The 26548-nt window shown below is 55.3% G+C and overlaps 1 protein-coding gene across 2 annotated transcripts in view; it reads right to left on the bottom strand.

Moving 5' to 3' along the window:
* The window catches only part of BRWD3 (bromodomain and WD repeat domain containing 3), a 1637103-nt gene that overhangs the window by 169280 nt on the left and 1441275 nt on the right, over positions 1 to 26548 (bottom strand). For both annotated transcript variants that reach the window (XM_078688510.1, XM_078688511.1), the window contains one exon: positions 20167 to 20307. In XM_078688510.1, the coding sequence (XP_078544636.1) occupies positions 20167 to 20307 (141 nt within the window). The remainder of the gene's footprint in view (positions 1 to 20166; positions 20308 to 26548) is intronic.

The raw sequence follows: 26548 nt of genomic DNA, 5'->3' as shown, positions 1-26548 counted from the left end.
GTAGGCGGTGCCTGGCAAGGGCGAACACAGGATCGTCCCAGGCCTCAGGACAGGAGCAGGGAGAGGAGAAGATGCCCGGGCACACCACTACAACCCTCTTTGGAAGAACTTCCGCAGCAGAGGAAAAACAAAAGAGCCACGGGGAAAACACCACCCCCGCGTAACGCTTGACAAGCAGCCCAAGCAAAGCAGAAGGCCTAATCTCAGGGCCAAATCTGCACAACAACTCCAGCAGAACACACACACAATCAACAAAAGGGCCGTCCAGCAGCCAACAATGCCAAAGTCCCAAGGAAGGACGCAAATGGCCAGAAAACACAATCCACCGCCAGAACAACCTGCCTAAGAAGGCCCGGAATCAACCCAGCTCAGGAGTCACTGAGGAGGGGACGGAGGAGGAGGAGGGTAGGGCGGAGGAGGAGGAGGGTAGGGCAGAGGTGGAGGAGGATGGAGCCCTGGCAAGAACCTCTGGGTGGCGGAGTCGGCCGGGGCATGGAACAACAGGCTGCCAACAAACAGAAGGTCGATGAGTCGCTCCCGAATATTCTCAGGGAATACTTCATCCCGAAACCAAGCATGGCGATAGAGAGCGACCGATGAAGCCATGGCCCAGCCCAGCACTTCTGAGATGTCCAGAATGGAGCAGAGAATAAACACCACAAGCTCCTCGGCCATCCAACGCATGATGCCTTAAGTCCACCTTACCACCCTCCTGGGACGCTGCAGATCCCCGAGACTCAGCTGAGTCCCAGAAACAGGAGGAGGCCCTAGCCAGCTTACACAAGGTGTTCAAGGCCCGCAGGGCAGCGCTGCTTGAGGCAAACATGTTGCGCCCCCAAGAGTCCAGCCAGCGGGCCTCTCGGGATGGCGGAGTCAACAGCGGCAGCAGGAAGGGAAAAGCAGTCCGCAAAAGAGGACTTGAGGCAGAGGGGTGGAGGGAAAGGCACGCAGGGGTCACACGGTGCCGGTGCAGAAGATGTTGAGCCACCGGGCCCTCTGAGGCAAGATGCCTCCAAGCCCCCGTCAAGGAAGAAAGGAGGGAACCTTCAAAGGGAAGTAAGATTTCCCTCCCACCAGAGCCCTGGTGGAGGACCTCCAATAGATGATCCGCTGGAAAGTGAGCCACTGGGTCACCCATGCACAGGATGCACACAGCCGTGGACACCGTGTGAGCGAAGGGTGCACCCGCCTCCGTAGGACCCTGCGGTGGGGAAAGGAGCTCCTCCGTGGGCGAGGGCTGCAGAATAAGGTGGCCGTCCCTGAGGCCAAGTGGGACGGGCAAGGGCCAGACCTGAAAGTCAGACGGAGCCGAAGAATGAGGGACCTGCCGCTCTTCCGACAAACACTCAGGAAGGGCGGGAAGCCGCCCTTGGACACCGGTGAAAAAGGCGAGGGGTCCGCCGACACCCCAGGAGGGGAAGGCGCCAGCGAGGCCTGCAAAGCCACCACGTATGTCTCCATTTGGACACTCGAAGACCCAAAACCGGGAAACGCATCACCCGCGTAGAGTCCACGTCCCCAGCAGGCCAGAAACCAGCCCCCGGGGACAACTGCGAAACTTACCCACCGGGGAGCAAAGCTTACGTGACATCGGAGAAGGGCAAGGACGACGAAGCCGTCCACCGAAACAGACCGAGGGGAGAACGTCGATCTGGAGAGACGCGCCGAGAGAAGTTTCATGCGGCGCTCCCGCTGCAACTTCGGCTTCAACTGTTGACAGGCCTCACAGTCAATGGTGCCGTGATCCTCCCCCAAACACCACATACAAATGAGGTGCGGGTCCGTCGCCGACATAAGACGCCCACAAAACGTACAAGTTTTGAAGCCCGAAGGTATTCGCAGACTGTTCCACCAAGGGAAATGGAGAAAAACAGGGCCCGAAACAGGCCTGTAGCAAGGACCGGATCCGCGTTGCATGCGGAAAAGGAAAAAACTGACGTAGGCGCGCCGGGGCGGGACTTATGTGACCTCGCTGACATCACGTACGCGGACGACGACTGGGCGGAGTCGCGTGATATCATCCTGCCCCCCCCACCCCCCGGCGCGCAAGGATGCTGTGGCAAAAAAGTTTCCGGATCCAGTCTCACACCTGGGGATAATTCTACGCGAAAGAATCTGCGGCTAGTAGTCTCTATGAGATAGGGCAGGAGGATCTCAGGATCAGCAGACCGGTAGACTTAGTTAAGGTGCCTGAGAATGCAGGGATGTGACTCCTTCACTTCAATGGAGAGTCTTTCAGGTGTCTTTGATGACCACAGGCCTTGAAGGTACCTGTATGGTGCACAGGCAAGCCGAAACAAAGTCCGCGATGTCCAGAGTGTCCAGACGGTAGAAGTGGTGGTGGTGTCTGATCTAAATCTTGTCCCACAACGAATCTAGGGACCCACCCACAGGTAAGCCCTTAAGTACCGTAAGAAAATGGTTGGGAGGATTCAGGGGACTCTCCCAGGGGAGGGTCTGGACAGTTGGGAGGTTACTCCCATGTCCTTTGTCCAGTTTTGCGCCAGAGCAGTAGCCAACGGCTCCCAGAGCTGGTTTGAATTGGACTATGCATGGGGACACCAATTGTGTCCCTCATGCAGCCTGAGTGGCGCTGGCAAGCACACCCACCTGGCCCCAATACACTAAACCTGGTCTGGGAGGTGGTCACACCTCCCTGTGACAGGATGCCTATTATTCTGCCTTCCCCTCCTCGAGCTTGGCTCAGCAGCAGGTGCGCAGAATCGTGTCTCTGGTCAGCAGCAACTATTTCGTCCTGTCTGGATCTAGAAGGCTAGCACGGGAACACTGAGAGCCTAACGGAGGGTCCTTACAGTGCTTGGAATCATACCTCCTGTGGGGGTATGATTCCAACATGTTTGATACCAAAAATGATAGGATTCGTTGCAGCCAGTTTCGAGATGGTCATTGCGTAGTTACGCGATGCGCCTCTATATAGTATATGGCTGCTTTACTTAAAACCCGGGAGAACTCCGTAGGCTGTAGGGGTGGCATGCTCATGTAGGAGCTCCCTCACACTTAGAACCAAGCACCCTGCCTTCAGGATTGATAAGGTATGATATAGGGGGGACTTATAGGTTTTAAGTGCAGTGACCCTAGATATAGGAATCCAATATCTTTAGTAAGTGGTGTTAGCACCAGCTTACACAGGCTGCAATGGCAGGCAGTAGTTCCATTTTGAATGGCCTCCCAAGGGTGGCATAATGCATGCCTAAGCCCATGGGGGACCTCTGAGGTACCTATGCCCTGGGTACCTTAGGACCATATAATAGGGACTGAAAAGGGTATCCCAGTATCCAATCTGGGATGTGCCTAAGTACTGAACATAACCATTTAAGGAAGAAAGCAGGTAGACAGAGGTTCTGATGAACAAGTTACTTACCTTCGGTAACGATATATCTGTAAGAAACAGTAGTTAGTATTAGATTCCTTACCTTAGAATATCCCCAGGCGTCAGTCTGGATCCGGAAACTTTTGCGTAGCAGTACCCCTGCGCGTCGGTAGGCGTCGTCTGCAGGCGTCCCCTGCGGCTCCGCGTCGTCGGCGTCGTGCGCCGTGATGACATCGCTGGAGTATATAGACGCCGCCTCCGCGCGCTGACGGCAGTTCTTTGCACACAGCTTTTCCGCGCCAGAACACGCAGAGCCATGTGAGAACCAACACTGGTGCCATGTGAAACTAGGGCCCTGAAAGGGATGTCCTTAACCCTAGGTATCAGTACGCAGAACGGGGAGGATGGGCGGGGCGGTAAGGAATCTAATACTAACTACTGTTTCTTACAGATATATCGTTACCGAAGGTAAGTAACTTGTTCATCTGAAAGAAACAGGTTAGTATTAGATTCCTTACCTTAGAATAGATACCCCAGCAATACCAACCCCGGTGGTGGGTCTGCGAACCAATACAATCCTACACCAGAAAGTCCTGGAGGACCGAACGGCCAAAGAAGCCATCCCTCCGGACTTGACTGTCCAGGCAGTAGTGCCTCGCAAAGGTGTGCAGCGAGGCCCACGTAGCCGCCTGGCAAATGTCCTGCAAAGGGACTCCCCGGCCCAGGGCAGTAGTAGCCGCCGTGGCCCGAGTGGAATGGGCTCTCAGTCCAACAGGAGGCTCCTTCCGAGCCAAAGAGTAGCACGCTTTGATGCACAGGACGACCCACCGAGAGATGGTCCGTTTCTGTACCGCCCTTCCCTTCTTCTCACCCACGTAGCCAACAAACAGTTGGTCATCCACCCGGAACTGGCGTGTGCGATCCACATAAAATGAAAGCGCACGTTTGGGGTCCAGACGATGGAGCCGCTCTTCATCTTTTGAAGGATGCGGAGGCGGGAAGAAGGAGGGTAAGGTGATGGACTGCCCAATGTGAAAAGCAGAAACTACTTTGGGCAGGAAAGAAGGCCTAGTTCTCAGAACCACCTTGTCTGGATGAATGGACATGAAAGGAGGTTTGACAGAAAGAGCCTGGAGCTCACTCACTCTCCTGGCAGAGGTGATGGCAACCAGGAAAGCCGTCTTTAAAGTGAGAAGACGTAGAGGACAGGAATGAAGCGGCTCAAAGGGAGCGCACATCAAGAAAGTCAGAACCAGGTTCAAGTCCCACTGAGGCATCACGAACGGAACAGGTGGATACATGTGCGTGATGCCTTTCAAGAATCTCAGTACAATAGGGGACTTGAACAAAGATGGCTGATCAGGTAGCCTTAAGAAGGCGGAAAGGGCAGAAAGGTAGCCCTTGATAGTACCCAGAGCAGAGCCCTGCTGGGCAAGAGAAAGAAGGAAGAGGAGAACCTCAGAAAGGGGAGCAGAGAGAGGATCCACAGCCTTTGCTGTGCACCATGCCACAAATCTGTTCCACCGGCAGGCGTATACCGACTTTGTGGAGGGACGCCTGGCTGCCAGAATCACATCACAGACTTCAGGAGGCAAGTCAAACGGCCTCAACTGTCGCCGCTCAATCTCCAAGCATGGAGGTGGAGACTGGACAGGTTCGGGCGGCGGACCGTCCCCTGCTGCTGCGACAGAAGGTCCTCCTGAAGGGGCAGGCGGATCGAGGGACCGACTGACATGCTGAGTAGCTCGGGATACCAGTACCTTCAAGCCCAGTCCGGAGCCACAAGGATAACTTGGGCCCGGTCGCGCCTGATCTTCTTCAGCACTCTGGGCAGAAGTGGTATAGGCGGAAAGGCGTACAACAGACCGCAACTCCACTCGCGCCGAAAGGCGTCGCCGAGCGAGTGCCGTCTTGGAAACTCCAACGCGCAGAACTGATGACATTGCGCGTTCTCTTCTGTGGCGAATAGATCTAACCAAGGCTCTCCCCATTGCAGAAAGAGGCCTTTCGCCACGTCCGAGTTCAGACGCCATTCGTGATCCACCGAGCACCGACGGCTGAGTTCGTCCGCTCTGGCGTTCAGAGAACCTGCCAGGTGTTGAACCGTCAGAGTCACGCCCTGACGTTCCAGCCATTGCCAGAGGCGCAGAGCCTCCTGGCAAAGGGTCCACGACCCCACTCCGCCCTGTTTGTTGCAGTACCACATGGCAGTGGTGTTGTCCGTGAACACCTGCACTACACTCCCGTTGACAAAGGGGAGGAATGCCTTCAGTGCTAGGCGAATCGCCCGCAGCTCCAACATGTTGATATGGAGCCGGGACTCCGCCGGAGACCAGATGCCTCTGATCTCCGCCTCTCCCAAGTGGCCTCCCCAGCCCTGGAGGGACGCGTCCGTCACAACTACGTGCTCCGGTTGGGGAGGGAGAGGGATCTGCCTCTGACCCAATCGCGGTCCGTAAGCCACCACTACAACTGTCTCGCAGTGCCCTCCGAGATCAGGACATGGTCGGATAGGTTGCCCTGATGCTGGGCCCACTGAAACTTCAGGTCCCACTGCAGAGCCCGCATCCGCCACCGGGCATGATGCACCAGAAGGATGCAGGAAGCCATCAGCCCCAGCAGCCGCAGCGTCAACCTGACCGAAACCCGGGATAACAGCTGAAAGATGGGAATCAAAGCCTGTATATCCCGGACCCGCCGTTCCGGAGGATAAACCCGAAACTGCGCCGAGTCGAGGACCGCTCCGATGAAAAGGAGCTTTTGAGAGGGACACAGGTGTGATTTCGGCACATTGATGGAAAACCCCAGCTCGTGCAGGAGGTCTGCCGTCATCTGAAGGTGGTGGACGACTGTCTGGGGCGAGCCCGCCTTCAACAACCAGTCGTCGAGGTAGGGGAAGACTGAAACCCCTAACCGGCGCAGATGAGCTGCGACCACCGCCATCACTTTCGTGAACACCCGTGGGGCGCTGGTAAGGCCGAATGGGAGCACGATAAACTGAAAGTGCTCGTGGCCTACCGTGAACCGCAGGTAACGCCGGTGGGCCGGCAGGACGGGGATGTGAAAATACGCATCCTGCAAGTCCAACGCTACCATCCAGTCTTGTGGGTCTAGAGCAGCCAAGACCTGAGCCAAAGTCAACATCTTGAACTTCTCCTTCCGGAGGAAGCCGTTGACGTTCCGTAGATCCAAGATAGGACGCAGGCCCCCCTTGTCCTTCTTGGGTACCAGAAAGTAGTGGGAGTAGCAACCACACCCTACTTCTGGCCCAGGAACGCGCTCGATGGCCCCCTTGGCCAAGAGGGCCGTAACTTCCTCCTGCAGAAGCGTCAAGTGGTCCCCCGACACACGGTGGTTCTGCGGTGGCATGGCTGGAGGAGTGCTCTCGAAGGGGAGGGAGTAGCCCCTTCGGACGAGCTGCAGCACCCACCTGTCCGATGTGATAGTGCGCCAGCGGGAGTGGTGATGGCGAACCCTGCCACCCACTGGCGTCACATGGGCCTGAAAGCTCGGACTAGGAGGATTTGGAGGCTGCTGCGGGGGGAGGTGTGGCCTGACCTCGCCGCTGTCCCCGACCGCCACCACGGCGGAATCCACGGCCGCCACCGCGTTGAGAAGTGTTCTGCGGTGCGTGGCTGGCAGCACGTGTGGGACCGCCCCTCCCGTGGCCACGAAAGGAGCGAAACGAACCCGTTTGCTGGCGCTGGGTCGAGAGACCCAAGCACTTGGCCGTGACCCTGGAGTCCTTGAAGCGCTCAAGCGCGTTGTCCGCTTTGTCGCCAAACAGGCGACTGCCATCGAACGGCATGTCCATCAAGGCATTTTGGACATCCGGCGAAAAATTGGCAGATCTCAGCCAGGCGTGGCGACGAATCGCCACCGTCGTGGACATCGCTCTGCCCAGCGAGTCAGTCGTATCAAGACCACACCTGATGGAAAACCTCGCCGCGTCTCGGCCTTCAACCATAGCCTGGCCGAGCTTGTCCCGTACCTCCTGCGGGCATTGAGAGTGGGTGTAGCGGCCCAAGAGGCATGCGGTATTGCAAGACCGCAGTCCCGCACTCAGGGACGAGAAGACCTTCTTGCCATACTGGTCGTACCTCTTAGATTCCCGGTCGGGCGGGGCCGACGGAAATGCGGATTGGGATGTTGAGGCCTGGATCACCAGACTCTCAGGGGTGGGATGGGTGGACAGGAACTTAGGGTCGTCCAGACACGGACGGTGGCTCCTGGCAACGTTCCTATCAACAGGCGAACCTGAAGCGGGCCTGGACCACGTGCCCAACAGAACGTCCGTCAAGGCTTCATTAAACGGCAGCAGAGGCTCCTGTGGGCATGACTGCGGTTTGAAGACCTCGGTGAGGATGTTAGGCTTCACCTTTGCGACGGGGAGCTCAAGGCGCAAGGCCTTGGCAGCCCTCATCAGCACCACAGAATAAGCAGCCCCAGCCTCCGACGTCACAGTGGGAGGCGAGACAAAACCAGGGTTAGGAGATTCGTCCAGACCACTGGCATCACCCAAGTCACCTGTCCAGTCCACGTCGTACTGACACTCGCATGACAGAGGGTCCTCAGACCCCTCCCAACCCTCTCCATAATCTTCATCATCACCATACACGGATTCAACGATGTAGACCGGCTCCTCGGGGTCAATGGGCCCCATCGGCGCCGGACTCGGCGTCGGACGACGCCGGTCCGACTCCGCGTCCGGAGTAGGAGAGGGAATGGGGGTGGCGCCGCCCGGAGCCGGCGCCGGAGCCCCGACGCCGGCCGGAGCCGGCGACGGAGTCGCGGCGCCGCGCGGAGGCGGCACCATGGGTTGCCCCGATGGAGTCGGCGCCGGAGAGGCCGGAGGACCAGCCGGCGTCGACCCTGAAGGACCCAGCGGCGCCGGGGCCGGAGCCGCCGTCGAGGCCGGAGCACCCGACGGCGTCGGGGCAGGAGCACCCGAACCGCTCGGGCCCCCAGACGGGGCCACGGGGCCCGCAGGCGCCGTAGGCCCCGCCGGAGGCGACAGCGCCCTCATGGCCATGAGGAACTCCTCTACCTCCTCGCGCGACGCGCCTTGCCCAGGGACCGACGGGTATGGAGCAGGCGGCGTCGGCGACCCACGCGGGGCCGCGGGGGTGGGGCCACCCGAACCCCCGGCCGCATCGCGCGAGCATCGGGGGGAGTCGGGGGTGCGATGACGACGCCCCGACTTCTTGTGTTTCTTACCTGAGGAACCGGAGGAATGGTGGCGGCTTCCGGAGCGCTCGTGGCGGCTCCGCGACCGTTCTCTCGACCGCTCCCTCGACCTCCGACCGGACCGGGACCGCTCTCGACGCGGGGCCGACACCCGGAGCTCGAGTAGCTTGCGGGACCGCTCCCGTCTAGCCTTACTCGTTAAGGCCCGGCAGTCGACGCAGGCCTCCACGTCGTGGTCCGGGCCCAGACACCGGAGGCAGAGTCGATGGTGGTCGGTGACCGACATCGTGCGGTCACACCCGTCACAATTCTTGAAACCGGGCATCCTACCGGCACCTAAGAAGTAGATATTATCAAAAAACTTTGGTCAAAAGACTGGAGTACTGCTCTTCGGATCTGCGCTAACTGGCGCGGAAAAAGAAGAACTGACGTCAGCGCGCGGAGGCGGCGTCTATATACTCCAGCGACGTCATCACGGCGCACGACGCCGAGCCGCAGGGGACGCCTGCAGACGACGCCTACCGACGCGCAGGGGTACTGCTACGCAAAAGTTTCCGGATCCAGACTGACGCCTGGGAATATTCTAAGGTAAGGAATCTAATACTAACCTGTTTCTTTCAGATTAGCAGGATCACAGTCAGACTAGTCAAAACCAGCTTAGCACTAGGCAAAAAGTGGGGGTAAGCATACAGAAAGATCCTACCTTCCTACAATCCAGAATGGCTCCAATGATGGGGAACATATGAGAAGGAGTCAGGTGTGACTTCAGCGTGTTGTGAATGAACCCCAGTGAATGTAAAATGACTGAAGCAGTCTGGACAAATGCATGGGGAAAGCCCACCTTCAGCAGCCCTTTGTCGAGGTAGGAAAAAAACTGGAACCCCCATTCTCCAAAGATGAGCTGCAACCACTATCATCACTTTCGTGAACACCTGAGGAGCACTGGTGAGGCCGGAGGGGAGCACAGCTAACTGAAAATGCTTGTGGTCCACAGTGAATGATAGGTAACACATATGGTCTTGCAAGATGGGGATAGGGAAATAAGCATACTGCAAGCCCAATGCTATCTTTTAGTGGTCGAGGGCAGAAACCACCTGAGCCAAGGGGAGACTCGAATTTCTCTTACCGCAGAAAAGCATCAATATGGCGCAAATGTAGTGTAGATTGAAGGTGTCTGTCCTTTTTCGGCACTGGAAGGCACCAGGAATAACAACCATGTCCTACTTCTAGGACAAATGCAAAACGAACTGTTGATGGACAGAATGCAGAACAATGTCATACATTCTAGAACAGGCACCCTCTCAATGGCTCCTTTGGCCAGAAGAGCCTACACTTCCTGACAGAGCAAGGTGAGATGGTCCTCCGTCAGTCGTTTTTGTGATAGCGGCAAAGACAGAGGGGTTTCCAAGGGTGAAATGGGCGTATCCTATTGCACAATTTGAAGCGCCCCCTTGATGAAGGAAATAGCATACTATAGCGTCCTCTTTAGAATCACTTACCTCGCCCACGAAGGGGCTGAGCAGGCTGCTAGAGTGCCAGGTAAAGCAGGTATTGCGGGTGCCCATACGTGTCCTAACCACTGCCGCAAGGGCAAAAGGGCTGCTGCTGGGACCGGAAGGTTAGGGAAAGCCTGTGGGACCTAGCGGTGAAACAGCTCTCCCGAAAGAGCTTGAGTGCCGTGTCAGCTTTGGCACCAAATAGGCGAAAGACATCCAAGGGCATGTCAATCAAGGATGATTGACATGCCCAGGCATGACCCTGGCCTTGATGTCAAAAAGCTTAGGCTCAGAAATGATGATGGGTTCATTGTCAAGCGGCATCAGGGCTGCTGCCGCAGAGGAACGATTTGGTTTGGAAGACAAGACCCATGACAGCATCAGTCCAGATCCAGATTGAGAGGGATCGTCTGACACTTTTGGCAGATCTCCAGGTGGCAACCAAGCACAGGCACCTCTTGAGTCCATGGGGCTCGAAGGCGCACCAGAGGAAGTCAGTTGCCTAAAGATGGCATGCTTGGTGTAGTAAAGTTCTTTAAGTTGGGAGGGAGTTGCTTCGGCTCCAGGAAACTCAGGGTAGCTTGGAGCAGGACTGGATGCTGGCTCCGCAGGTGGTATGGGGGGGAACAGCCTAGAAGGATGGTGTTTGGACAGGGATCCAAAGAATAGTTAAACTTCTTTTTGTGCTTCTTGGACTTACCTGACTTGGATGAAGAGGTCTTGGAATGCTAAGATGATCGTCTGCGGGAACGGCACTGGGAGGGGCCCCGAAAGCTACCCTGGGAATGGGACTGGAAACGGTGCAAATCCTTCTTCTGTCATGCCGCCAAGAGCTTCTACGTCCTCTCATGAATCATCTTGTAGAGCATTGAGTTGCACTTAGCACAGGCCTTTGGGTCATGGCCCGACCCCAGGCACCAGAGACAGACCAAGTGGGGATCAAACACATTTGTCTGTGACATTCCCCGCAAGGTATAAACCCTATATGTTTTACAGGGGTCATGTATCGAGCACACTTGGAGCATTAGCTCAAAAAGAGTTGATGAAAAGGTTGAAAAAGTTGGTAAAAAAAATTATAGAATTTGCTCTCCTGATCTGCGATGTTGGCGTGGAAAAAAAGGAACTGATGTCAGCACGCAGGGGTGGTGCATATATGGGTACCGTCACGCTACTTCTGACACTGACAACACTGACCCAATCAACAGCACCTACTGGCGCGCAGAGGTACTGCTCAAGATTTTCCCAATTCAGTCTTTCACCTCGGTAATATTCAAAGGTGAGGAATCTGTAGTTAGAAGTCCTATATCAGAAATGGGAATACTGATATCCTATCCTGTGAGGGTGTGCCGTAACCACCACTGTAACCTAGGCAAAGACTTGAGGTGTTGAAGTCAATCCAAACGAAAAGAATAAAAATCAGTGCAGAATGGAACCTATCGCAAACCACAGGTACCTCCAAATCAACCACAGGAGGATAGGAACGTGAAAATAAGTGGCTGCCAGCTGAGAGACAACATCCAGTCACCTAGTTTTAGAGCCAGCAGGACCTGTGTGAGGGACAACAACTTGAATGTTTTCTAGAGGAGAAATTTATTTAACAACATGAGGTAAAGAACAGGACGAAGGTTGCAATTGTTCTTCTGAACAGGAAAATATAGCTAACATTGATCTCTTATTATATAATGTATTCCTCAGCCACTTAATTCAACAGAGCCATGATTCCCATTTGAGAAAATGAGCATGCTCGTCCGACTGAGCTCAGAGGACAGTAAGGAAGGAAACTCCTGGAAAGAGAGGGCATAATGCATTTCAGGGATTTGTAGGGCTCAGGTGTGCATCGTGATGCCATGCATGTCAAGTCTTCAAGTGGTGTGACCCCTTCCCTTGCCACAGGCTGCTTGTGTACTCTTGAGGGGAAACTAAAGTGGTTTTGGGGGTGGGAGGATAATAAGGGATGGTGCTGACCACTGCATCCTCTTTAAGCTGGAGAAATTAGCTTGACTGCTCCAGGACGGGTTAGGAGGGCAGAAAAAGCCAAAAAGCCATATCGCTGAAGTATCCAATAAACTTCTGGTACTGCCTGTATAACTGATTAGCAATGTAAGCAAGAACTAGAGCAGGAGCAATGGCCCCTGCAATGTAAATCGTTTAAGGGCCAAACCAACTTTTTCACCAAAGAGGCAAGAACCACCGAAGGAACTGGACATCCCCAGAGAAGCTTGAAGTGAGTACTCAAGCATGACGTCGGATGTTCACCGAGGAGCCCACAGATCCCTGGCGGCACATTGTGGGGGCAAAAGATGACGTGCCCCAGGCTGCCAGAATAAGCTCTATCTTGGAGCTGGTTGCAAAATATCCATTAAGAGGCCAGCTTTGATCTCCATAGAGAGGCAGTTAAAGGACCTTAAGGGCCCTCTTTAGAATTACTGTAAATGAAGACACATGCAGATGGCGGCACTTTAGGACACTCATGCTCCCCCTCTGGGGACTTATCAAGCTCTTGACATTTTGGGGATCTAGGTAATCTACAATGTTGGGGTTAGCAGGATGAAGCAAGTTGCCCAACTCACTACTATCATTATCATTCCCATAGTCTGGCATCTGGGTCATCCAAGTCTGTGCCAAAGATGTAATCCATTTGCTGACAGTACTCTTCTCTAGGTAAAGGTCTGCATGGAGAGTCTTTGCTATCCCAAGAATCCTCCACTAACCTCTGCACATGCTTCCGTGAACCCATGAGAATAGCCTTAGTTTTTGGAATGTGTTACGAAGCAGATTGTAGCTTTTAAAACTGTTGTTCAAAAACTATTCTTTTTGGTGCAGTTTCTTGCGTCATGTCGACCAAAGTCCAGTTTCAATCCAAGTCGAGACAGTGAAGCTCAGATGTTCATCACGACCTTCCACAAATTGGTTTTTGGTGCCTGCAAATTGACCATGACATCTGCACATACTGAGACTTCCAAAAGATCAACAACAGGGCTTTAAAAGAAAGAGAAGCCAAGATGTTCATTGCACTAGTGCAGCATGAAAAAAGAGGGTGAACAAAATCCCACACAAGATTAAGATCACCTTCTCCTCACTCTTCCGCGTCTTCAAAGAAAAGTTATACGAGATGAAGTGCTGCCATAAATCCGTTATCATTCTTCAAAATAAAATCACCAACATTGGTGATTCCCTCCCCAACTACAGTCGCACAAAGATGACTAATTGATCATGCCAGCGTCTTTGACTCCTCCCCCCTAAACAATCTTCGTCAGAGCCACAAAAATTCTAATCACAGAGGCTTTCAGAATGACTAGCCTAATGAATATTAATTAGGTAAGTTGCTATTTGGGAGCCCTGAGATGGGCTACAATTAGTAGGATTGTGGCCTGCAAGGAGCAGCAACCCATTATATTTGTGTTTGCATTCCCCACCTGCACAGCAATGTGATCTGCTGATGAACAAGTTACTTACCTTCGGTAACGATATATCTGTAAGAAACAGTAGTTAGTATTAGATTCCTTACCTTAGAATATCCCCAGGCGTCAGTCTGGATCCGGAAACTTTTGCGTAGCAGTACCCCTGCGCGTCGGTAGGCGTCGTCTGCAGGCGTCCCCTGCGGCTCCGCGTCGTCGGCGTCGTGCGCCGTGATGACGTCGCTGGAGTATATAGACGCCGCCTCCGCGCGCTGACGTCAGTTCTTTGCACACAGCTTTTCCGCGCCAGAACACGCAGAGCCATGTGAGAACCAACACTGGTGCCATTTGAAACTAGGGCCCTGAAAGGGATGTCCCTAACCCTAGGTATCAGTTCGCAGAACGGGGAGGATGGGCGGGGCGGTAAGGAATCTAATACTAACTACTGTTTCTTACAGATATATCGTTACCGAAGGTAAGTAACTTGTTCATCTGAAAGAAACAGGTTAGTATTAGATTCCTTACCTTAGAATAGATACCCCAGCAATACCAACCCCGGTGGTGGGTCTGCGAACCAATACAACCTACACCAGAAAGTCCTGGAGGACCGAACGGCCAAAGAAGCCATCCCTCCGGACTTGACTGTCCAGGCAGTAGTGCCTCGCAAAGGTGTGCAGCGAGGCCCACGTGGCCGCCTGGCAAATGTCCTGCAAAGGGACTCCCCGGCCCAGGGCAGTAGTAGCCGCCGTGGCCCGAGTGGAATGGGCCCTCAGCCCAACAGGAGGCTCCTTCCGAGCCAAAGAGTAGCATGCTTTGATGCACAGGACGACCCACCGAGAGATGGTCCGTTTCTGTACCGCCCTTCCCTTCTTCTCACCCACGTAGCCAACAAACAGTTGGTCATCCACCCGGAACTGGCGTGTGCGATCCATATAGAATGAAAGCGCACGTTTTGGGTCCAGACGATGGAGCCGCTCTTCATCCTTTGAAGGATGCGGAGGCGGGAAGAAGGAGGGCAAGGTGATGGACTGCCCAATGTGAAAAGCAGAGACTACCTTGGGCAGGAAAGAAGGTCTGGTCCGAAGAACCACCTTATCAGGATGAACAGACAAGAAAGGAGGTTGAACAGAAAGAGCCTGGAGCTCACTCACTCTCCTGGCAGAGGTGATGGCTACCAGGAAGGCCGTCTTTAAGGTGAGAAGACGGAGAGGACAGGAATGAAGGGGCTCAAAGGGAGCGCACATCAGGAAAGTCAAAACCAGGTTCAAGTCCCACTGAGGCATCACGAACGGAGCTGGAGGATACATGTGCGTGATGCCCTTTAAGAATCTTAACACAATAGGGGACTTGAACAAAGATGGCTGATCAGGTAGCCTCAAGAAGGCGGAAAGGGCAGAAAGATAGCCCTTGATAGTGCCCAGAGCAGAGCCCTGCTGGGCAAGGGAAAGGAGGAAGAGGAGAACCTCAGATAGAGGGGCAGAAAGGGGATCCACAGCCTTTGCTGTGCACCATGCCACAAATCTGTTCCACCGGCAGGCGTATACCGACTTTGTGGAGGGACGCCTGGCTGCCAGAATGACATCACAGACTTCAGGAGGCAAGTCAAATGGCCTCAACTGTCGCCGCTCAATCTCCACGCATGGAGGTGGAGACTGGACAGGTTCGGGTGGAGGACCGTCCCCTGCTGCTGCGACAGAAGGTCCTCCTGAAGGGGCAGGCGGATCGAGGGACCGACTGTCATGCTGAGTAGCTCGGGATACCAGTACCTTCGAGCCCAGTCCGGAGCCACAAGGATAACTTGGGCCCGGTCGCGCCTGATCTTCTTCAGCACTCTGGGCAGAAGTGGTATAGGCGGAAAGGCGTACAACAGACCGCAACTCCACTCGCGCCGAAAGGCGTCGCCGAGCGAGTGCCGTCTTGGAAACTCCAACGCGCAGAACTGATGACATTGCGCGTTCTCTTCTGTGGCGAATAGATCTAACCAAGGCTCTCCCCATTGCTGAAAGAGGCCTCTCGCCACATCCGAGTTCAGACGCCATTCGTGATCCACCGAGCACCGACGGCTGAGTTCGTCCGCCCTGGCGTTCAGAGAACCTGCCAGGTGTTGAACCGTCAGAGTCACGCCCTGACGTTCCAGCCATTGCCAGAGGCGCAGAGCCTCTTGGCAAAGGGTCCACGACCCCACACCGCCCTGTTTGTTGCAGTACCACATGGCGGTGGTGTTGTCCGTGAACACCTGCACTACACTCCCGTTGACAAAGGGGAGGAATGCCTTCAGTGCCAGGCGAATCGCCCGCAGCTCCAACATGTTGATATGGAGCCGGGACTCCGCCGGAGACCAGAGGCCTCTGATCTCCGCCTCTCCCAAGTGGCCACCCCAGCCTTGGAGGGACGCGTCCGTCACAACCACGTGCTCCGGCTGGGGAAGGGAGAGGGATCTGCCCCTGACCCAATCGCGGTCTGTAAGCCACCACTGCAACTGTCTCGCAGTGCCCTCCGAGATCAGGACATGGTCGGATAGGTTGCCCTGATGCTGGGCCCACTGAAACTTCAGGTCCCACTGCAGAGCCCGCATCCGCCATCTGGCGTGATGCACCAGAAGGATGCAGGAGGCCATCAGCCCCAGAAGCCGCAGCGTCAACCTGACCGAAACCCGGGATAACGGCTGAAAGATGGGAATCAGAGCCTGAATATCCCGGACCCGCCGTTCCGGGGGATAAACCCGAAACTGCGCCGAGTCGAGAACCGCTCCGATGAAAAGGAGCTTTTGAGAGGGACACAGGTGTGATTTCGGCACATTGATGGAAAACCCCAACTCGTGCAGGAGGTCTGCCGTCATCTGAAGGTGGTGGACGACTGTCTGGGGCGAGCCCGCCTTCAACAGCCAGTCGTCGAGGTAGGGGAAGACTGAAACCCCTAACCGGCGCAGATGAGCTGCGACCACCGCCATCACTTTCGTGAACACCCGTGGGGCGCTGGTAAGGCCGAATGGGAGCACGATAAACTGAAAATGCTCGTGGCCTACCGTGAACCGCAGGTAACGCCGGTGGGCCGGCAGGACGGGGATGTGAAAGTACGCATCCTGCAAGTCCAACGCTACCATCCAGTCGTGTGGGTCTAGAGCAGCCAAGACCTGAGCCAAAGTCAACATCTTGAACTTCTCCTTCCGGAGGAAGCCGTTGACGTTCCGTAGATCCAAGATAGGACGCAGGCCTCCCTTGTCCTTCTTGGGTACCAGAAAGTAGTGGGAGTAGCAACCACACCCTACTTCTGGCCCAGGAACGCGCTCGATGGCCCCCTTGGCCAAGAGGGCCGTAACTTCCTCCTGCAGAAGTGTCAAGTGGTCCCCCGACACACGGTGGTTCTGCGGTGGCATGGCTGGAGGAGTGGACTCGAAGGGGAGGGCATAGCCCCTTCGGACAAGCTGCAGCACCCACCTGTCCGATGTTATCGCGCGCCAGCGGGAGTGGTGATGGCGAACCCTGCCACCCACTGGCGTCACGTGAGCCCGAAAGCTCGGACTAGGAAGGCTTGGATGCCGCAGCGGAGGGAGGCGTGGACTGACCACGACGCTGGCCTCTACCGCCACCACGGCGGAAACCACGGGCGCCACCGCGCTGGGGAGCGCTCTGCGCCGCGTGGCTGGCAGCACGTGTGGGACCTCCTCTCCCTTGGCCACGAAAGGGCCGAAACGAACCCGTCTGCTGGCGCTGGGTCTGGGTCGAGAGACCCAAGGACTTGGCCGTGACCCTGGAGTCCTTGAAGCGCTCCAGCGCGTGGTCCGCTTTGTCACCAAATAGGCGACTGCCATCAAATGGCATGTCCATAAGCGTATTTTGGACGTCTGGTGAGAAGTTGGCAGATCTCAGCCAGGCATGGCGACGAATCGCCACCGTAGTGGACATGGCCCGTCCCAGTGAGTCCGTGGTGTCCAGACCACAACGGATCGAGTACCGCGCCGCATCCCGGCCTTCCACAAAGGCCCGGGTGAGCTTGTCCCGCACTTCCTGGGGGCATTGCGGCAAACACTCCTCGACCGTATCCCACAGGGAGTGGGTGTAGCGGCCCAAGAGGCACGCGGTGTTACAAGACCGCAGCCCAGCACTCAAAGAGGAAAACACTTTCTTTCCGAATTGGTCGTACCTCTTTGATTCCCGGTCGGGCGGAGCCGACGGAAATGCGGACTGCGAAGTGGAGGCCTGGATCACCAGACTCTCCGGGGAGGGATGGGTGGACAGGAAGGCAGGGTCGTCCGCGCAGGGACGGTGACGCCTGGCAACGTTCCGGTCAACCGGCGCACCAGAGGCGGGCCTGGACCAGGTGCCCAGAAGGACATCCGTCAGGGCCTCATTAAACGGCAGCAGAGGCTCCTGGGGGCATGACTGCGGTTTAAAAACTTCCGTCAGGATATTCGGTTTGACCTTCGCGACGGGGAGCTCAAGGTGTAAGGCCTTGGCAGCCCTCATCAGGACCACCGAATAGGCAGCACCCGCCTCGGACGCCACAGGGGACGGAGAGACAAACCCAGGGTTGGGCGACTCGTCCAGGCCACTGGCATCACCCAGATCACCTACCCAGTCCACATCGTACTGGCAGGCACGGGATAGAGGGTCCTCAGACCCCTCCCAACCCTCTCCATACTCCTCCTCGTCATACCCATATTCTGGGTCGACGATATAGACATCGGGGTCAACAGGCCCCATCGGCGTCGGGTCCGGCGTCGGCCGACGCCGGTCCGGCTCCGAGTCCGGAGTCGGGGAGGAAAGGGGGGTGGCGCCGCGCGGCGTCGGTGCCGGGGACCCGACGCCGGCCGGAGCCGACGGCGGAGTCGCTGCACCACGCGGGGGCGGTACCATGGGCTGGCCCACAGGAACCGACGCCGGAGAGGCCGGGAGACCAGCCGGCGACGAACCAGAGGGAACCAGCGGCGCCGGGGCCGGAGCCACCGGCGGCGCCGGGGCAGGAGCACCCGAACCGCTCGGGCCCCCAGACGGGACCGACGGGCCCGCAGGCGCCGAAGGCCCCGCCGGAGAAGACCTCGCCCTCATAGCAATGAGGAAGGCCTCGATCTCCTCACGCGACGCGCCTTCCCCAGGGACCGACAGGTGTGGGGCAGACGGCGTCGGCGACCCATGCGGGACCGCGGGGGTGGGGTCACCCGAGCCCCCGGCCGCAGCACGCGGGCGTCGGGGGGAGTCGGGGGTGCGATGGCGACGCCCCGACTTCATGTGCTTACCTGACGAGCCGGAGGAATGGTGGCGACTCCCGGAGCGCCCATGGCGGCTCCGCGACCGCTCCCTCGACCGCTCCCTCGACCTCCGACCGGACCGGGACCGCTCTCGACGCGGGGCCGACAACCGGAGTTCGAGAAGCTTGCGGGACCGCTCCCGCCTAGCTTTTCCAGTCAAGGCCCGACAGTCGACGCAGGACTCCACGTCGTGGTCCGCGCCCAGACACCGGAGGCAGAGTCGATGGTGGTCGGTGACCGACATCATGCGGTCGCACTCGTCACAACTCTTGAAACCGGGCATCCTACCGGCACCGTAAAGAAGTTAACAAAAAACTTGGTCAAAAGACCGGAGTACTGCTCTTCGGATCTGCGCTAACTGGCGCGGAAAAAAGAAGAACTGACGTCAGCGCGCGGAGGCGGCGTCTATATACTCCAGCGACGTCATCACGGCGCACGACGCCGACGACGCGGAGCCGCAGGGGACGCCTGCAGACGACGCCTACCGACGCGCAGGGGTACTGCTACGCAAAAGTTTCCGGATCCAGACTGACGCCTGGGGATATTCTAAGGTAAGGAATCTAATACTAACCTGTTTCTTTCAGATATGTGACCTTGTTGCTGTAGCATCTAGAAGGATGCAAATGGGGAATGGATTGCCAGCACTTTTCTTGTGATGTAGCTTATCGCTTTTGAAGATTGTATATTAAATGTATAAAGGCAAATTATGCAATATATGTGTTCTCCATAATAGGAATTTCTTTGGTACTTGTAACAGTTGAATACCTCCACCTATGCTGGAATGCCAAAACATATTTTAAGTTGTAAGAACTTGATTTTTACAATAATATTTTCTTCTGTTCTTTTCCACATCAACCAGAAGAAACAACCTGATGGGAGGGACTCGAACATCTTTGGAAAATACTATGCTTGGTCAGAGTCCTTCTCCTTATAAGAAGTATGCAGCTGCCTTTACAACCTTGCTCTTGAGTATTGATGATGGGTTGGAATGTCCTCATCACGTTATTTGGATATCTCATGGAACCTGCAGGGGCTTGACTGGAAAACTGCTGACAAGCTGACCCCAGGTACCTCCAGACAACTGCAGCCAGCATCACTCCTGCTTCGAAGGCTCCACTGTTAGCTCCTCCACTAGGGAAGTTTCCCTTCCCGATATATGATTTATAATATGCCCATTGATGCCATCATGAAACCATAAATTGTGTCAAAAATATTTCTGCTTCCGTCCTTAAGAATTCAGATGTATAATGTTTTTTTCATTCTGACATATACTTTTTAATTAAGGAACTGTTGTCTTCGCTGCAAGACACTGTCACACTGTTCAGAAGACTCCTGCAAATAGAAGTTTGTTTTTCTAAATTGTACTATAAACACTATAAGATTCACAAGTACAAGTTTGCCCTCATAGTCTCACTCACAGTAAAGAAGCCCCCCAAATATATAACAAAATAGAATTAGAAATGAAGAACGGAATACTGAAATAATTACAAACGTAGATGTACGTACAGGAAAAGAGGAACCATTGATTGGCTGCCGAAAGGGTTCAGAATCTTCTCGTTCATATATAAGATTTAACAATTCTTTACACTGGCTTTTCCAATCATCAGGATTTGCTCCTGAGGACTTATTTTTTGTCCGTTGATTAACCTGAAATTTTGAAAAGGAGCGAGTCAACACAAAACATGCACCATTTACACTGATGAAACTTCAAACATTTATTAAACAAATAACATTTAGACACAGATTCAAAAAATATAGGAATAAGGTGTGCAAATAGAAGCAGAATTCTAAATCCTTAAAGGAACAAGTTACTTACCTTGAGTAACGATAAATCTGTAAGAGACATATATTGGTTATGGATTCCTTCGTTAGAATTACCCCCAGGCGTCAGACTGGATCCGGAGGATTTTTCTTCAGCAGAACCGCTGCGCATCGGTAGGTGGTGTCGGCCGACTCCGCGTTCGTCGTTGGCGTCGTGATCGCCTGAATGACGCCGCGAGATCTACTTAGACGACGCCTCTGCGCGCTGACGTCAGTTTTTTACATAACATTCCACGCCTGAAGCGCGGAGCCATGCAAGATACTGACCACTGGTGCATAAAACTAGGGCTCTAAAAGCGAGTCCTTACTCTCGAAGTCAGTTCGCAGAACGGGGAGGATGGGTGGGGCGGTAAGGAATACATAACTAATATATGTCTCTTACAGATATATCGTTACTGAAGGTAAGTAACTTGTTCACCTGAAAGAGACTAATAGTTATGGATTCCTTACCTTAGAATAGATACGCCAGCAATATCAAGCACAGAAGTGGGTCTGTGAACCAAGTTTACACCAGGAAGTCCTGAAGAACGGAGCGGCCAAAGAAGCGGTCTGTCCAGGCATGGTTGCCCTGGCAATCATTTTTAGTGAATTTATGCAATGAAGCCCTGGTGGTTGCCTGGCAGATGTCATGAAGGGGGATTCCACATCCCCCAATCTCCACGCAAGGAGGTGGAGGCTTGACAGTTTTGGATGGAGGACCGTCCCCTGCTGCTGCGACAGAAGATCTTTGTGCCCAGTCCAGAGCCACAAGAATTACTTGGGCCCGGTCACGCTTGATCTTCTTCAGCACTCTGGGCAGAAGTGGTATAGACGGAAAGGCGTACAGAAGACGGAAACTCCACTCGCGATGAAAAGCGTCGCCTAGCGAGTGCCGCCTTGGAAATTCAAACGTGCAGAACTGCGCGTTCTCTTCGGTGGCATAGAGATCTAACCAAGCCTCTCCCCAGTGCTAAAAGAGACCATGCACCACCTCTGAGTGAAGACGCAATTTATGATCCATCAAGCACCGGCGACTGAGTTTGTCCGCCATGGAGTCAAGGGAACCAGCCAGGTGTTGAACCACCAGGGGCATGCCCTGAAATTCCAGCCACTTCCAGGGATGAAGGGCCTCCTGACAGTGTCCACTCCGCCCTGTTTGTTGCAATACCACATAGCGGAAGTGTTGTCTGTGAACACCTGAACTACTCTCCCTTTGACAGAATGAAGGAATGCCTTCAGTGCTAGACGAATCACCCAGAGCTCCAGAAGGTTGATATGGAGCCCGGAATCCACCGGAGACCAGAGGCCTCTGATCTCTGCCTCTCCCATGTGGCCGCCCCATCCCATGACTGACTCATCTGTCAAAAAGAACTATTGATGGACAGAATGCAGAACAATGTCATATATTAACCCCAGTACAGAGATCTGGGCTTAAATCCATCGTTTTTTTTCTCACCATGCCATTCCAGTTTGGACCCAGTCATATGCAAATCAGTCTTGACCCTGCACCCAATGGGAACAGTCCAGCCCGATCTGCTAGGCCAGGTCCTACCTGGACTGGAAACAATCATACTAGGACTAGTTTCGAGGTTTCGCCCCTCTGAAGCCAGGATAGCTTGATTCCAGTGGCCATGTCTGAACTGAGGTGGCTTGGTGAGCAAAATAACGATGGATTAAACCCAGATCTGTGACTGGGGGTGAATGTTTTGCCAATGTGCAACATTCCGCCCATCATCTTGTTTGTTTTGCTGATTCATCTGCCACCACTGTAAAATATGGTTGGGGAAGGGAGAGGGATCTGCCGTTGACCCAATCGTGGTTTGTGAGCCACCACTGCAACAGATGAGCAGTCCCTGCCGAGATCTGTACGACATCGGACAGATTCCCCACTGGAACTTTAGGTTCCACTGCAGAGCCTGCATATGCCACCTAGAATGATCCACCAGCAGGATGCAGGAAGCCATGAGGTCCAGCAAACCTCAGTGTCATCCACACTGAAATCGGGAATAGAGGCTGGAACATCGGTATCATAGCCCGAATCTCAAACTCGCTGTTCGGGAGGATAGGCCTGAAACTGCACTGTGTCCAGAACCGCTCCGATGAAAAGGAACTTCTGAGAAGGGTATAGGTGTGACTTTGGCATGTTGACTGTGAACCCTGGCGAATGCAGGAGGTCCGCCATAGTCTGGAGATGGGTGACGACAGCCTGGGGATAGCTCGCCTTCAACAAATAGTCGTCGAGATAGGGGAAGACTGGAACCCCTGATCTGTGCAGATGAGCTGCAACCACTGCCATCACTTTCGTGAACATCCGAGGGGCACTGGTAAGGCCAAAGGGGAGCACGGTAAACTGAAAAAGCTGGTGGCCTACCGTGAAGGAGTAGTTTCTGTCCTGTAGAACAAGTTACTTACCTTCGGTAACGATATATCTGTAAGAAACAGTAGTTAGTATTAGATTCCTTACCTTAGAATATCCCCAGGCGTCAGTCTGGATCCGGAAACTTTTGCGTAGCAGTACCCCTGCGCGTCGGTAGGCGTCGTCTGCAGGCGTCCCCTGCGGCTCCGCGTCGTCGGCGTCGTGCGCCGTGATGACGTCGCTGGAGTATATAGACGCCGCCTCCGCGCGCTGACGTCAGTTCTTTGCACACAGCTTTTCCGCGCCAGAACACGCAGAGCCATGTGAGAACCAACACTGGTGCCATTTGAAACTAGGGCCCTGAAAGGGATGTCCTTAACCCTAGGTATCAGTTCGCAGAACGGGGAGGATGGGCGGGGCGGTAAGGAATCTAATACTAACTACTGTTTCTTACAGATATATCGTTACCGAAGGTAAGTAACTTGTTCATCTGAAAGAAACAGGTTAGTATTAGATTCCTTACCTTAGAATAGATACCCCAGCAATACCAACCCCGGTGGTGGGTCTGCGAACCAATACAACCTACACCAGAAAGTCCTGGAGGACCGAACGGCCAAAGAAGCCATCCCTCCGGACTTGACTGTCCAGGCAGTAGTGCCTCGCAAAGGTGTGCAGCGAGGCCCACGTGGCCGCCTGGCAAATGTCCTGCAAAGGGACTCCCCGGCCCAGGGCAGTAGTAGCCGCCGTGGCCCGAGTGGAATGGGCCCTCAGCCCAACAGGAGGCTCCTTCCGAGCCAAAGAGTAGCATGCTTTGATGCACAGGACGACCCACCGAGAGATGGTCCGTTTCTGTACCGCCCTTCCCTTCTTCTCACCCACGTAGCCAACAAACAGTTGGTCATCCACCCGGAACTGGCGTGTGCGATCCATATAGAATGAAAGCGCACGTTTAGGGTCCAGACGATGGAGCCGCTCTTCATCCTTTGAAGGATGCGGAGGCGGGAAGAAGGAGGGCAAGGTGATGGACTGCCCAATGTGAAAAGCAGAGACTACCTTGGGCAGGAAAGAAGGTCTAGTCCGAAGAACCACCTTATCAGGATGAACAGACAAGAAAGGAGGTTGAATAGAAAGAGCCTGGAGCTCACTCACTCTCCTGGCAGAGGTGATGGCTACCAGGAAGGCCGTCTTTAAGGTGAGAAGACGGAGAGGACAGGAATGAAGGGGCTCAAAGGGAGCGCACATCAGGAAAGTCAAAACCAGGTTCAAGTCCCACTGAGGCATCACGAACGGAGTTGGAGGATACATGTGCGTGATGCCCTTTAAGAATCTTAACACAATAGGGGACTTGAACAAAGATGGCTGATCAGGTAGCCTCAAGAAGGCGGAAAGGGCAGAAAGATAGCCCTTGATAGTGCCCAGAGCAGAGCCCTGCTGGGCAAGGGAAAGGAGGAAGAGGAGAACCTCAGACAGAGGGGCAGAAAGGGGATCCACAGCCTTTGCTGTGCACCATGCCACAAATCTGTTCCACCGGCAGGCGTATACCGACTTTGTGGAGGGACGCCTGGCTGCCAGAATGACATCACAGACTTCAGGAGGCAAGTCAAATGGCCTCAACTGTCGCCGCTCAATCTCCACGCATGGAGGTGGAGACTGGACAGGTTCGGGTGGAGGACCGTCCCCTGCTGCTGCGACAGAAGGTCCTCCTGAAGGGGCAGGCGGATCGAGGGACCGACTGTCATGCTGAGTAGCTCGGGATACCAGTACCTTCGAGCCCAGTCCGGAGCCACAAGGATAACTTGGGCCCGGTCGCGCCTGATCTTCTTCAGCACTCTGGGCAGAAGTGGTATAGGCGGAAAGGCGTACAACAGACCGCAACTCCACTCGCGCCGAAAGGCGTCGCCGAGCGAGTGCCGTCTTGGAAACTCCAACGCGCAGAACTGATGACATTGCGCGTTCTCTTCTGTGGCGAATAGATCTAACCAAGGCTCTCCCCATTGCTGAAAGAGGCCTCTCGCCACATCCGAGTTCAGACGCCATTCGTGATCCACCGAGCACCGACGGCTGAGTTCGTCCGCCCTGGCGTTCAGAGAACCTGCCAGGTGTTGAACCGTCAGAGTCACGCCCTGACGTTCCAGCCATTGCCAGAGGCGCAGAGCCTCTTGGCAAAGGGTCCACGACCCCACACCGCCCTGTTTGTTGCAGTACCACATGGCGGTGGTGTTGTCCGTGAACACCTGCACTACACTCCCGTTGACAAAGGGGAGGAATGCCTTCAGTGCTAGGCGAATCGCCCGCAGCTCCAACATGTTGATATGGAGCCGGGACTCCGCCGGAGACCAGAGGCCTCTGATCTCCGCCTCTCCCAAGTGGCCACCCCAGCCTTGGAGGGACGCGTCCGTCACAACCACGTGCTCCGGTTGGGGAAGGGAGAGGGATCTGCCCCTGACCCAATCGCGGTCCGTAAGCCACCACTGCAACTTTCTCGCAGTGCCCTCCGAGATCAGGACATGGTCGGATAGGTTGCCCTGATGCTGGGCCCACTGAAACTTCAGGTCCCACTGCAGAGCCCGCATCCGCCATCTGGCGTGATGCACCAGAAGGATGCAGGAGGCCATCAGCCCCAGAAGCCGCAGCGTCAACCTGACCGAAACCCGGGATAACGGCTGAAAGATGGGAATCAGAGCCTGAATATCCCGGACCCGCCGTTCCGGAGGATAAACCCGAAACTGCGCCGAGTCGAGAACCGCTCCGATGAAAAGGAGCTTTTGAGAGGGACACAGGTGTGATTTCGGCACATTGATGGAAAACCCCAGCTCGTGCAGGAGGTCTGCCGTCATCTGAAGGTGGTGGACGACTGTCTGGGGCGAGCCCGCCTTCAACAGCCAGTCGTCGAGGTAGGGGAAGACTGAAACCCCTAACCGGCGCAGATGAGCTGCGACCACCGCCATCACTTTCGTGAACACCCGTGGGGCGCTGGTAAGGCCGAATGGGAGCACGATAAACTGAAAGTGCTCGTGGCCTACCGTGAACCGCAGGTAACGCCGGTGGGCCGGCAGGACGGGGATGTGAAAGTACGCATCCTGCAAGTCCAACGCTACCATCCAGTCTTGTGGGTCTAGAGCAGCCAAGACCTGAGCCAAAGTCAACATCTTGAACTTCTCCTTCCGGAGGAAGCCGTTGACGTTCCGTAGATCCAAGATAGGACGCAGGCCTCCCTTGTCCTTCTTGGGTACCAGAAAGTAGTGGGAGTAGCAACCACACCCTACTTCTGGCCCAGGAACGCGCTCGATGGCCCCCTTGGCCAAGAGGGCCGTAACTCCCTCCTGCAGAAGTGTCAAGTGGTCCCCCGACACACGGTGGTTCTGCGGTGGCATGGCTGGAGGAGTGGACTCGAAGGGGAGGGCATAGCCCCTTCGGACAAGCTGCAGCACCCACCTGTCCGATGTTATCGCGCGCCAGCGGGAGTGGTGATGGCGAACCCTGCCACCCACTGGCGTCACGTGAGCCCGAAAGCTCGGACTAGGAAGGCTTGGATGCCGCAGCGGAGGGAGGCGTGGACTGACCACGACGCTGGCCTCTACCGCCACCACGGCGGAAACCACGGGCACCACCGCGCTGGGGAGCGCTCTGCGCCGCGTGGCTGGCAGCACGTGTGGGACCTCCTCTCCCTTGGCCACGAAAGGGCCGAAACGAACCCGTCTGCTGGCGCTGGGTCGAGAGACCCAAGGACTT

Source organism: Lissotriton helveticus, chromosome 4_1, assembly GCF_964261635.1.
Source record: "Lissotriton helveticus chromosome 4_1, aLisHel1.1, whole genome shotgun sequence".
Lineage (NCBI taxonomy): Eukaryota > Metazoa > Chordata > Amphibia > Caudata > Salamandridae > Lissotriton > Lissotriton helveticus.
This window is presented reverse-complemented; position numbering and strand designations above follow the sequence as displayed.